Consider the following 14,665-nt stretch of genomic DNA (forward strand, 5'->3'; position numbering starts at 1 on the left):
TACACACGACCTATTGATGCCTTCCTATATGTTCACAGAAAACAGTAAACAGGTCTTCAGGGTTGAAATACATTACTAAAGACGTGGGTCATTTTCTCATCCTTACCCATACTATACACCACACTACTACTTCATATAGATTTCAAATGGGAAGTGAACTTCTATTCTTAAGCAAATTTATTGTCCCGAACATTACTATCACAATATATCTTCTGTAACAAATTCATATAACTTTGGTATCACATTTTCTAAACAATAGGGGGGGGGGTCCATAAATACATTTTTTTTATATATATTCATAACATTCACATCTGAGACCATAAATTCTAATGTCAACCATAAACTCTGATACAAATTTGTTTCTATGTAATTTCGGTTTGACATATTACAAATCAATCCAGTAATTTCAGGACCTGAAGCTCAAATCGTACAGCACAGATCAGCAGGTACGCACGATAAAAAACATGACATTTTCCACATTCCAAAACTGCTGAGGTATAAAAATAGTTCTGGAATCAGGCGACGATACAGCACAGCTTACCTGACACACTGTCTCATGGCTTCCATGAACCAGGTCTGCAGAACTCAACAGCATCGCACCAACTTTAGACCACCTGGGAATAAACACATCTTCACAAACCATAGAAAAAGAAAGCTGTTCTCGATCTCCATCAAAGGTACATGATTTCCAGAACTCGGGAGCCATACTGCAGTCCCGAGACTTTAATAAATCAGTAACATCTCAAACAATATGGTTAAAACTGTGGAATTAGTTCAGTACATTGGTCAGAGGAGTGTTATGGTGGCAGACAACTGGATACAAACCAGAGCTCTTACATCATGACGCAAACACATCATAATTCTAAGGCTATTGAAACAAGGCCAATCTACTCACACCATAATTCCAGCTCTGCCGCCAGAAACCAAACCAATAAAACTAAATTCCACATTTCCAGGAGTTGTTCCTCAAGCATATGTGGTGGCTACTGGAACCAAAATGTATATCTCTGGTATGACTTGTAAAAGTCCAGGATTTAATGACTCCTCCTAAAATCATAATACGGTTCTGACTGACCAGGGAAGCAGGTACCTCTAGTAAGGCTCTTCAGAATACATCACACTTCCAGTGTTGCTTCCAGAACCAAAATATAGTCCCATACTTTCACACTGCTACCAGGGAGGAGAGAGGGGGAGAGATTCTTCGACGAACAAGCTAAATTATGCTTTCCAATCTGTTGCTGATGCTAAGTTCTTAAGTCTTGATTTGCTGTTGGGCCCACACATCATCAATTCCAGTACGACTAAATGAACAACAGTATTACTACGAATGTGAACACTGCAGAAGCCATTTAAATGACTATTTCATAAGGTTCAAAAAGGCCATCATCACAGTGACGTTAGCTACACACATGAAATGGAAGCCACTCCAACTTCGCTAAACAACGTTATGTTATCATTACGTCAGGGAAAAGTAAAGTCAAGTATGGTGTGTTTACTAACACGTTTGGAAGTGAGAATCATGAACAAGTGAACACCACAGCCAGAAACACGAACAAGTACACTTTCTAAAGCAGAATTATGACCAAGCGAACCACGGAACATCAGACGTGTTACAACAGCAGGGGGAAATATATCGGGTTTGGTTCAGCTGAGATACGCTGCACACACACACACACACACACACACACACCACAACTCGAGGGAGGATGTATGACCCTGAGCTCTTGAGAGAGCTGTAGCATGACACAGTACACACACGAGTGAACCAGGGTGAGGCAGCGCAAGAGGATATGTATGACGAGGGAGGTCCTGAAGTGACACCGCTTCTTCAGCGTGGGATGAATGCAGTCGAGCCAGTCACAAAGGAAGTGGACGAAGACAGGAGGGCGTGCGCTGAGGGCGTCTTCAGCCATGGCTACGAGGAGGAGCAATGGAGAGGGCTACGTCCTGCAGCATCAGACGGAGGTGTTGGCTCGGCCACGATCATGAGGTGGTGGAGCAGGAGGGTCATGGCGTTCAGATGGTCTTTGTTATGGCCACGAGCAAGAGGTCGTGCGGCAGGCTGACGAAGGGCTGGCGACCCTCGTGTATGAAGGACGAGACCCGCACGGCGCCTCGCCTCTGGTAGCCCAGGTAGTTTTCACACAGCAGCTGCAGGTGACACGGGACGTTAGACAAACACGCGCCAGGAAAGGCGCTCTCCTGGACAACAGTGAGAGGTAATGATGGTTGCCATACGATCATCGGATGAGGAGGGAGGAAAATCTAAGAGGAAAATAACCTGACGAACGAAAAATATAACGACAAAGAAAATACAAAGATGAATAAAGAAATCTAAGATGATATCAGGAGGGCATGGGAAACCAAGCTAGGTCATAGGAGTGGCCAGAGGTATGTCCATATCTCTCCATCTTCACGCACTCCACTCCTCATACAACTACATTCCAGTCCGCCACACCCACACCTCTGTACACGTCACACGATCTCGCCTGTTTCCACACATACATCCTACATTCCGATACCCAACACTAAACTACATCCATGTTTTCCATGAACATTTATCCTCCTTGCTGCTTAACAAACCTACACTCTCATATACCTACATCCCTGTTCCCACTGTACACCAGCCTTCCCACACGTACCTGCAGCCCTATTCCCATACTCACCAAGAACCCAGCCATCAGCAAACCCTACAGTGCAACACATTCATCCATACACCTAAAGGCTGCCTCTTCAGCGGGTCAATAACCTCATCATCACACAAGCACCTCAGAATCGTATATCAACCCTGAAAATAATCAGGGACCACTTCACCAGCACTGCTCACAACACAATCACAGTTCACCACACACGTTCTCTACCGCAACCCACAGCTCACCTGGTTAAGTGGGTTGGAGTTGACGGTGAAGACCCCATGATAGAACCTCGTCTGAGCCATTCTCAGAAGCTCTTTCTCCAGATGCAGCGCCAGACGCACGTTGTCCTGCAGGAGGCGAGGCAGAGTAGGATCAAGGATGTTCTAAGGGTCATCACAGGCCTCTGCCTCAACCAATACGACGTCATCACCACTCAAAATAAAGACATAAACGTCTGGTTATGTTTGTCGTCGGGTCAAGGTAAAGTTAGAACAACTGTAGGGCCTGCTGCAAGGATGGTCACATAACTCCCTCCTTCTGCAATGATCAACATTTCCTTCAACCAAGGGACGACAAGACACAAGTTTCTCTCTTGCCACGACTTCCTTTCCTGCCTCGGACGCTGGAGGAGACAAGGTCCCCCACCTAGTCTCTGGGTTATCACTAGCCTCGTCATCTCGAACGCTACATGATGTCTCCCTCACAACACTAGACTAAACAACTCACTACTGTTACCCCCTACGTACTGCTAACTACATATTCACTACTAGTGTTCCCCACTATACGTTAGTACCTTTCGCTCTATACTAGTGTGTCCCGCTAGATATTAGCATGTTCTATAACCTACTGACGTGCGTGTAGCCAAGCCTGCTGGAGCGAGGCACCAGCTGTTGTCCGTCATTACCTGTGGCGTGAGGCAGGTGTTAGTGGCGAGGAACAGGTTGTGAACCCAACGGGCGCCCCGATCCCTGCTGCTGGTGCTCTCCTGACGGAGCTGGTGTCGAACCTCCTCCTCCAGGGGGTGGTGGAGGGCTGCAATCTCTTCCATGGTGGCTGGAACTCTAACCTGCACCCACCAGCGGGGAAGAAAATTAATGAACATTAATATGTAAGAGGAGAGATGGACGGAGGGGTGTATGTAACTGGAGGAGGCAATATGAAGGGGTCAATTCTGCAATTACATTCTCTTTCAACAGTGAACCACTTTGACGTCCGTGATGTCAGTCTTAAGCACGATGGTGCGACCTTAGGGTACGAAGACCTGACATTTAACCTTAACCTTAAGGGTTAAATCAAAGAGCATTTCATCATACCCAAGGGTCATGTAATGTCGTGTTCAGTGGGTCATGCCTGTAGTATATGTACAACTTATCATGTGCAGGATCATAGCAGCGTCTTCTTCAGCAGCCAAAGTTCACGAGGATGCGACGGTCGTGGTCCCACACACACACACACACACACACACACACACACACAGTCTGTATACGTCTTACGTCATAGGCAAGTAATCATCGTCTCAGAGGATCTACTCGACGTGCAGCTAAACGTCCAGGGGTAATGAGGTGGTTGACATGGTTAGTAATCCTTCAGTGCCTCACCTGCGGCTCGTTGAAGAAGTCTGTGTTGATGACAGCGCCTAGGATGCCCCGCTGGGGGTCCTTCACCACGAAGCTTAAGTCGTCCTGCACCAGACGAGGCCACAGGGCGTTCAGGAGGCTCCGATGGGCCGACCTGGGCACCTTCATGGTCACGTCCAGCGGGTTCTTGGTGGTGAAGCTCTCGGCCACCATCTCGATCACCGTGTGTTTGTCCACACCCTGAAACACCGATGCACGTCAACACGCACGGCGTAGCAGGGGTGGGTCACCATCACTTAGGGTGGGTCAACACTAGCAGGGGTGGGTCAACACCAGCAGGGGTGGGTCACCACCACCTGGGGTGGGGTCAACACCAGCAGGGGTGGGTCAACACCACCTGGGGTGGGTCAACACCAGCAGGGGTGGGTCACCATCACCTGGGGTGGGTCAACACCAACAGAAGGGGGGGTCACCATCTGTTGGGAGGGCCAACATCACGGGGGGGAGCAATGCCACCAGAGGCGACACTTGGGGACAAGGGGGAAGGAATCCTGACGTGGCAGAGGGTAAGAGGACCTGGATGGGTGGGTGTCTCACCTGGGAGACGGGGAGGGTGTGTAGGTTGGCCAGCCTGATGCCCTTAGTCTTGCCCCTCGTGCCTTCCTGCTGCAGGAGGCCTGGGCACATGGGGATGTCCGGGTGGAGGGCCGGGATCCCCAGCTCCGACACGGGTACCTCCTCCTCCTCCTCGGAGCCTCCTCCCTCCTCTTCGCCCTTGCTGGCCGTGGGACTGCGGGCTGGGGCGCTGCTGGGGGCGGTGGGTGACGGCGAACAGAAAAGGTTCATCACCTCCGCCATGGTCTTGGCCTGAGGAACAAGGACAAGTCAATCATAAACACACCCAACCTCTTCCTACAATGAAGGTTGAAGGCCTTTTGAGGTCGACCTTGAGAAAAGCATCGACGAACTTCAAGTTGGTAACAGGTAACATCTGGTTAATTACCTTGAGCACGACTTGGACGATCTCAGTTTACCTTGAGGATATCGTTAATCAGGGCTTAACGTGGAGTGCGTTACCTTGAGAATATCGTTAATCAGGGCTTAACGTGGAGTGCGTTACCTTGAGAATATCGTTAATCAGGGCTTAACGTGGAGTGCGTTACCTTGAGAATATCGTTAATCAAGGCTTAACGTGGAGTGCGTTACCTTGAGAATATCGTTGACGACGTCGCCGATGGTGGCGGCCTTGAGGAAGGTGTCGAGGGTAACGTCTAAGCCCAGCTCCCGCAGGCGGACCACCACGCTGACGGAGGAGATGCTGGTGCCGCCCAGGGCGAAGAAGTTGCGCTGGAGGACATCGTGGGAGCGGCTCACCCCCAGGGCGCCGCAGATGATCCGCAACACCCGCGACTCTATGGGCTCCTCCTTCTGCAGGAGAACGGTACGTGGTTACTCACAATGCACGACAGAAAATGGGGAGTTTTGCTGAATGGACAACCAGGATAATCTAGATAAGCATCATCTTTGAATAGACAAGTGTATTAAAATCTTCTAATGTGTTGTGTGTATTGCATTTTAGGCTCTAAAGTCAGGACATGATTATTTTGGCGTGAGAACTAATGAACACGATGCATTTTCTTAAACTGGTGTCTCTTGTCTTTGTTTACGTCCTTAACCGAAGGTAAAGGACAGCGAGCAACCATTCACTGGACGTCCAGACCCCAGACGGCCTGGATCTGGATCTGGATCGTGAAGACCCAAGTCACTTTCCGAGGTTCCGGACACTTTCCAGAACGTGAGAGGAAGGAAGGCAGGAACTTTACTACCCTAAGTATAAGTATGTTGTCCCTGGAGCAGCGGTGAGACATCCTTCGGCGGTAGAGCTTCAGAAGGCTCTGTCGGTCCACCTTGCCGCTGGGCAGGAGCGGGAGGGCGTCTACCACCACCAGGCGGGGCACCACCGCCTGCGGCAGGTAGGTCCTCAGGCAGCGCCCCAGGTCTTCCGTGATGGGCGTGTCGCGGTCCTCGAACTCCTTCTTCAGCACGACGAAGGCCACCAAGACCTGGTCGTCATCCTCCGAGTCCTGCTCTTTGGCCGCAACCACACAGTGGGTGTCTACATACCTGTGGGGAGAGGGGAAAGTGTTGGGGAGAAGTACAAAAGGCGGGGAGAAGAGGAGGGAAGCGAGTGTGTGAGGGGAGTGACTAGCGACTGGGTGTGGACGTCGGGCATGGGGCTACACGAGTGTAAAACTCCCTCCCAGTCTGTACTAACATGCTATCACACACACACACACACGCACACAGTCTTCAGCAACATCCAATTATTTGTCTCCAGCGTAGGGAGGGGCGCGGGAAGCTGGTACAGCATACTGGGTGTTGAGGTAAGCAACACACACACACATTACAGGATCGACACACGCAACACAAGATCGTCACAATGGATGTATAATAAGACAGAAAGGATACATATAAGACGGGGAGTGATAAGGAATGTATGTACGGGTGTTGGGAACATAAAGCATGGGAGAGGGATGAGGTCTTGTACAGGGATACATGAAGACATGAGTCAGGTGGTTAGATGTGGGGTGAGGGAGACGCCAGACGTGAGGGCGGGGACAAGATGCGAGGGAGGGCAGTGTGGAGAAGCGACCCATGGTGGACGAGACCAGCAACGCGTCAGCTGCTACAGAACACAAGACGCTGGCCGCTTGTCTTACCCACTGCGGTGTACAGCGTCCTCCACTTCGGCGAGGTGAACACGGACGCCCTGCACCTTCACCTGGGCGTCTCGACGTCCCTCGAACACCAGCTGGCCACCAACCACCCTGCCCAGGTCCCCCGTCCGGTACAGCAGCACCTTGTCCCGCCACCCCGCCACCTGCGGCGGTGCGGAGGCTGCAACTGGGGTCCTCCCAGAGCAGCTCCCTGATGCGTCCGTCGCCTTAGTTTGGCCTGCCGCGGGATCCACACTTCTAGGAGGAACCTTCGGAGGTGTGGCTCTTGGAGGGACTGCTGGAGGCGTCGACGTTCTGGGGGGGACTGCTGGGGGCGTGGAGATCCTGACGACTGCCGTTGGCGTGGGCGCGGGTCGTCGGTTGATGTCGTCCGTTGTGGTGGATTTGGAAGCGCTTCCCGGGGAGGCCCGACACACTGAGGGCGGCACGCTGCACGCCCCGCCCTCCACGCTAGGTTCCCGGACGGACATCGCTGGCGCCTTCTGCGTCAGCCTCTCGTGCTGTGCCGCGCTGTAGTTACCGTTCTGCAGGTCATCTGTCTGGCTACCTTTGGACAGAGTCTCTCTCTCGTCGTCATCTTCCCCCTGAAGTGTGTGGTGGTCATCTTGGTAGATCTTATCAATATAGTCGTACAGGAGGTGCCTGGTCCCGTCATCCCTCACGACCACGGAGGAGAGGGGGATGAAGGAGGTGTGGTCGCCCCTCGAGAGCCTGCCGGCCAAGTACCCGACACAAACGTTCTTACTCAAGACGAGGATCTCCCCAGGTTGGTCCTCCCCCGCCAGGCAGAGGGCATCACCCTCGGTCCGGGCCACTAGCAGGGCCGTGTTGGCCACGGGTGTGCCGATGGGCACCTTGACCCCCGCCCGCCAGTTGACCTCTTCGATGGGGAAGTAAGAGACGTCGCCGGTGACCTCCGTCGACCCGTAGAGGTTGATGAACTTGCTGCCGGGGAACATGGCGAAGAAGTCGTTGATGAGCCAGCCCGGGAGGATCTCGCCGCTGGTGATCCACACGTGGATGTAGTGGTGGAGGACGCGGATGGACTCCTTGGTGGTGTTGAGGTAGAGGAGCAAGAGCTTGAGGAGGGAGGGCACCAGGACCAGGCGGGTCACGCGGTGTTGCCTCACGTACTGGATCACCAGCTCGGGGTTGATGGCAGCTTCCCGCACCACCACCACGGGCACCCCCGCCAGCAGAGGACCCATCACCTCCGTCAAAGAGTCCACGAACGTCAGCGACTTCGACATGAGGCACACCTCTTGCCGTTTGTACGGCAGCTCCTCCCACTGCCAGTGTAGACGATTCATGAGATTCTTCATGGTAAGCTGAACTCCCTTAGGGTTGCCTGTACTGCCTGAGGTGTACAGGACACACGCTACCTCGCCTCCTCTACCTCCACCTACAGACGAACACTTCTCTTCTTCGTCGCCTTCTGCTGTTGTGGACGAATTATCGACCCAGTCACCAATATCGAGGACGCGATTAGCAAGGCAGTAGCGGGGGCTGGGCGGATGTGTTGGGTGTGGGACCTGCTCCGTGACCGGACTCAGAGCAGTGTCACACTCCAGCTGCCGGATCTTGATGTTAGTGTGAGCGTCCGTGACCACGCACGCCGGCTCCGCGTCCCTGAGTACGTACAAGGTCCTTAGGGCTGGCACAGTGGGGTCCAGGGGCACGTAGGCCCACCCTAGCTTCCATATGGCCAGGATCAGGGCCACCAGTTTGGGACTCCTGTGCAAACACAGGCCAACCGTCGTCAGGTCCCCTGCACCAACCTCCTGCCTGCCACACCTCACCACAATATCCTGCACGTGCCTCCACAACCAGTGGTGGAGGGAGTCCACCATCTCCTGGAGCTGGCCGTACGTGATAGTCGTGTTATCAGAGTGGAGGGCCACCTTGTGGCGGGTGTCAGGGCTGGTGGCCAGGCTGTGGAAGACGTGGTAGGTGGAGACGTGGCCCGGAGGGCATGGCCGCACGCCACCGACCAGCAGGGCCATCACCCTCCCTCCTGTTGACAAATAAACATATATTGTAACTCTGTGCCATCACCATCTTCACACCAACTAACCAATAATAACAATACATCAGTTCATCACTACCTCTATCCTGAATTCCCTTTGGTGAATTAAGACCATGTACACTCTAAACAACAATAATAATTATCATAACAATCATTAAGTCAGCCACGTTTTACTAGGTTAAAATATGGCAAGATTAAATTCATAATGATTACCACGAATAAATAAACTGCATTAATATGTTGAGTGAAATACGGTTGAAAAAAAAAAGCTTTTTACAACAGACGAAAAAATTCCTTTCAAGGTTTCTTTGGCTTTTTAAGAGGAAATGTTGATACCTTACATAAATATTATGAGGCAAGTCTTCAGTCTACAAGTGTCCATCCTGATGACATCAAAGAAAACTTGGTGATTGATTTCTTACCACAAAAAACTAAGTACTCTCTACTTTTTCCACCGGTAACTAAAGAAATTTTCAAAATACTCGCAGAAAACTACAGTATGGATAAACACATGATCAAATATTCTACGCATGCCATATATATTGCTAAAAAAACTTTAAATACATATATATATATATATATATATATATATATATATATATATATATATATATATATATATATATATATATACATATAATCTTTCCTAAGCGGCCTTGTACCTAAAGGAGCGGAGACACACGTTACATCGTATCTTGGGGATTATTTTCCTGGTTTTTTTGTCTTTTATTTTCCAATCCCAAGACCTCGGACAATCTAACCAACACCAAGCGACATCACAGCTTTCTATGCCACATTCGTGCAACGTAAAAGGACATACCTTCCTCCTGTCCATTTATGGCTGCTTCTAACTCATATGTAAACATCTGATGAAGCTGTTTCATCATGATTAATCATATCTATCATCTTAGTTCATACTAGGAGGTGTTACTGAACAATATTCAAGATGAGTGCATCAGAAGTAGTCACATTATGGACATTTCCACTCAGTATTCGAGAGCGGATGATGACATGGTCGCACCCCGGCTCAAGGCCCCGTTGTAGAGGTGGTTCAATCCTTCCCCTCTTCGGAGGCAACAGCCGCTGAACCTTAATTATCAATCTCCTTCCTTGAAGACCATAACAGCGAACTGGATCAATACGGGAGGCAATTCAGCCAACAAAGGAATCAAAACAGGAATGGGCTACTGGATCCTTTTCAGGCTGTTTGTGACAGTTCCATAATTAAACCAATTAATGAAGTTAGAACCCGAGTGGCAGGTGCAACTTCAGCAGCCCCACTTACGATATAATTCGATATTTTCTCCAGACAATGTCAAGGCGACGCGGACGGTGCTACCTACGCAAAACAGAGCGTCAGTGGGTCAAACATTACGGTTGACGCACTCAACACTAAACACTGTTGAAACAGGCAACGCAAACCGTCACTGAGAGCGCTGTGTTGTTCACCTTATATGTACATACTAAGAGTTGATCCTTGGGCACGACGGTACGACCTTTGAGCACGACGGTGAGTTATAAACACGACGAGACGACCCTCTTGAGAACGGCTGTACGACATGTAAAGATCGTACCGTCGTGCTCAATGCACGAAGGGTAGCATCACTGGACGATTCTCTGGGCCTTGGGGCTTCCCTCGCACCCTGTTGCCCATACATATGCGCTGGCCAGACCCTACCTCTCTACAGGGACACTGTAGACGGACGCGAGGTAGGACGTCCCCGAGCCACTCACTGTCACCTGTTCAGCGTGGCTGGAGGTACTTTGGCCAACACTGGTACCCGTAGAAGGAGGCAGGAGGTCCCCTCCCGTCATCCCCTGTACCTGTAACCTGTCAGCGTCCGCCTCTTTCTAACCTGTTGATCGGAGTGTGACGTCAGGTGGTGAGGCCGGGTCGATAATTCCCTGCCTGTACCCGGATGCCATCCTTCCCCCCCTCCCCCAAGCTAGCATCTCACTTACAGATATCCACACTCACAATCAGATACTAGAAACCTATGAGCGGATTTATTCTAATCTCCCGCGTCAATAGCGCTAATAACATATGCACTACTAACTCAATCGGTTTCACAATAACTGTATAATCATTATTGATCTGATTATCATTATCATCAATAGTAGTAATAGCAGTAGGATTAATAACAGTGCTAGTGCTAGCGTCAATAATAGTGCTACTACTAATAATCGCGGGCTGTAATCATGTCAATAAAATCACTACCTTATTCACTCCTGCCACTGTCATCGAATTTTAGCATGAACTACACGGAAACCAATGGATTTAGGTCTTACAACAGGAGGTTCCCATTCTCCCTCAGAGGCCTTAACTATTATGCAGTTTCAAACATCTCGAATATCGTTACTGGAGGAAACAAAAAAAAAAAAAAAAACAGAGCGACAGACTCATTTTCTAAGATTTATTTTCTATTTCATTTTGTTGTCACACTGGCAAGCCAACTGGAAAACGAGTCTTAAAAAGTTTCCACATTTTCACACAAAAGGATTTGTTAAAACTTCTTCCTGACCAATAGGAAATTTACCTAACAGAAGCGTGCCTTAAATTCACTGAAATCAGACGAAGATTACAATCTACTGGAGGGAGAACACATTCAAAAGAGTCCATTTTTTGCCCCTCCAACTGGACGCAGCCTGGAGCCCAGAAAAAAGGTCGATTTATCATAATTGAAAATTATATATATATATATATATATATATATATATATATATATATATATATATATATATATATATATATATATATATATATATATATATATATATATAATTTCCATCTAAACTCTCAAAATGCCAGTCTGACATTATCACAGTAGAAATAAGAAAACAAAAAAAAAAAAGAGAATGTAACATAATGTTTCATTTAAGTTTTCTGTCGATTCTTCGACAATGAAAAGTGCAAATTAAATGTTACATTTTTCCTCATGAAAGTCCCGTTCCAACCATTATCAATGTTTATCAATACTATCACCATTATCATTATTATCGATAGTATTACAAAATCAAAATCATACATACAAACGGACACAAGATGCAGCTTTAAGTATATATATATATATATATATATATATATATATATATATATATATATATATATATATATATATATATATATATATAAAACCATTAAGAAACCCACAGCCAATGGACTTTAGCGTCAAAGTGAGCCGAACAAGTGAGTAATAACAAAACGGTGGTCTATCTATCTATCTATCTACAAAGTGCCTCTTTAGCAAACGCCCCCCATATCTAGCCATTTTATAGCCTAGCTTCGATCCTGATATGGCCTCTTCATACCATAATGAAGCACTTACCTTATATCCTACATCTATCACTGCTCAAAATCTTACAGTCCACACGGTTCATGACCTAGATGGCTCACACACCCTGAGCTTGCCACAGCCAAGCACTCTCACACTACCCTATTGCTATCAGAAGTGCGTAGCCATTTCACAACCTTAATTTTCTACTAAAGACATTTTGTGCCTCGGTACACTGCCATTCCTTGGCGGTGATGTTTCGTTAAAAAGATACGACTAATGAAAGTGCCATGAGCTGTATACCTTAAACTTAAGTGGAAATCGCACAGACAGCAGCCATTCCTCGAACTATACAGTTCCATGCTACAAAGATGATTAAACTTAATTTTTTTTCTTTGTCCGCCACTGCGTGGCGTTGTCCATATCACACAAACAAAAGAGTTTTGAAACTGTTCCCCCGTTTGAATTGGCACAGGCTTTGATTAGAGGCAGTGCGAATTTCAGGCGCAGTTTCGCGTGGCAGTCACGATGAAAGGAAATATTCACAAACATTAATACACACAGCGTTATTTTAATATCCCGAAACTTTCACCACCGCTAGAATATCATGATCCATACGACGAGTCAGCTAAAATAAATAAACAGAGGTTTTATGTTGCTCATTTCTTTACAGTAAGATGTATGGCATCATAAACTTGCAATGCTTGTATGTCTATCGAAACAGTCTAACCTCTTTTTCCCGGTGAGAATGTATGAGAACACCTCACAGTACGGTAAACACTGAGCACAAACAAATCAATTAGGGATTGCGATAAGGATATGTCTTTGATCCTCCTGTGGTAGGATGAATCTAAGTTGATGTGATATGGTGTTATAAGGGAAATGTGCAGGATGGCAGCCAAGTCTAACATGCCTCATACCATTTGCTGGGAAACTAAAGAATAACCAAGTTATCCAAAGAATAGTAGACTTTGACTACAGTTCTACGGAAGTCTGGATGCAGATTAATTGTGCATTAATAACTAGGGTTAATACGCCCTTTCAACTGAATGAGGAACGAGTGAAATGAAGAAAATCATTTCACAGGTTGTAAAGTTTACCATCAGTCTCACGTCCGGTGAAAGTTACAGAGTTCACCGCCACTACAATATTCGTAAGATCTCGTTAATAGCTGTTGATTAAACCATAATTATTCGTGATATTCACCTTACCTTGACCGTGGGAGCACGGGAGCGGGAACTATATGGTGGCGATGACTTAGATCACATCCTTCTCGCAAGGTCGGACTCACGGATCCTTCAGTCCTATTCTTAGTTCAGTCATGACTTATCAAAGCGTCACACTAGACCTACTCAACGTAACGATTATCGAGACCCGCTTCCTTAACGCTCTGGCGATTGAAACTAACAGCCAACAGTAGCGAGACGGTGTTATATACTGCGGCTGGGGGGGCGGGTTGGGTGGCTACGGAAGTTGCCAGCGATTGCCGCTGGCTCCAACCTTCGCGTAGCAGTTCCCTTAAAAAGATATTTCGCTGATTACCTTCAGCGCACGGGAAGTGCGGGGATAAAACTCCTTTTGATCAATCACAAGAAGCAGGAAGTTATCTACTCCTGAGATATAACAAGGAAATATAAGAAAGCCCAAAATGAAATCCAAAAATTAACCAGTGAACTGAAATGCGACATTTCATTGATGTTAACATTCTATTCATTCATACGACCTGGAAGCTGTGGTAACCTCGCTTCATTACCTCACACCATAAATATGAGAGCAAAATCCAAAAGAAAATATATATGAGGCCCATCCCCTACGGTAATCTTTATGACTCTTGTACAAACACACTTTGCCCTATGGACGCCCCTCCTCCAACCTCCATCCCATACCAACCAAAGGAACCAATACACACGCACAAATCAATAAAGAAAATCGACATTTTCTGCCCCCCCGTTTTTTTCTTCTGGTCGGGTACAAAGTATTCAGCTCCTGAAACGTCCGTCCAACATTAATTACAGCGTGGGAACATTAAGCAAGACGCTGCTCTATATATATTTTCAAAGACCACTAAACATTTTCAACACTTGAGGTACAATGAGAACTATTCTGCTCCTGGCCCTCCTCCTCCCCTCTCCGTCCCAGCCATCGCTCGCCCTTAACAGTGAGCGACAGAGCATGAAATGGCTGTCCATCGCCTACACCTCTATATCCGGATATACGGATTTTTTTTTCTTTTTTCCGTGGAACTTCACTTCGATCGTAAGCGGCCTTTTCCTCAAACAAGGAGGGAATATTTCATTTTCACTTATACATTAAGTCTCGCGGTATGTTTTATGTTTTATGATGTATATATATATATATATATATATATATATATATATATATATATATATATATATATATATATATATATATATAT

The 14,665-nt window shown here is 47.5% G+C and overlaps 1 protein-coding gene across 2 annotated transcripts; it reads right to left on the bottom strand.

Moving 5' to 3' along the window:
- Positions 1-1,621: 1,621 nt before the first annotated feature.
- LOC139748171 (beta-alanyl-bioamine nonribosomal peptide synthetase ebony-like) lies at positions 1,622-13,648 on the bottom strand. 2 transcript variants are annotated; one of them, XM_071660928.1, is made up of 9 exons: positions 13,461-13,648; positions 6,934-8,965; positions 6,040-6,337; positions 5,420-5,641; positions 4,811-5,080; positions 4,235-4,453; positions 3,541-3,702; positions 2,879-2,983; positions 1,622-2,151 (listed from the first exon to the last, which is right to left on the bottom strand). In XM_071660928.1, exons 2-9 carry the CDS (start codon positions 8,952-8,954, stop codon positions 2,017-2,019), a joined length of 3,432 nt encoding a protein of 1,143 aa, XP_071517029.1. In that variant the 5' UTR covers positions 8,955-8,965; positions 13,461-13,648; the 3' UTR covers positions 1,622-2,016. The 2 variants fall into 2 exon arrangements, with proteins under 2 accessions (XP_071517029.1, XP_071517030.1); XM_071660929.1 differs by having other exon boundaries at positions 13,456-13,648.
- Between the last annotated feature and the right edge of the window lie 1,017 nt (positions 13,649-14,665).

The sequence above is a fragment of the Panulirus ornatus genome, chromosome 73 (assembly GCF_036320965.1).
Source record: "Panulirus ornatus isolate Po-2019 chromosome 73, ASM3632096v1, whole genome shotgun sequence".
Taxonomy (NCBI): domain Eukaryota; kingdom Metazoa; phylum Arthropoda; class Malacostraca; order Decapoda; family Palinuridae; genus Panulirus; species Panulirus ornatus.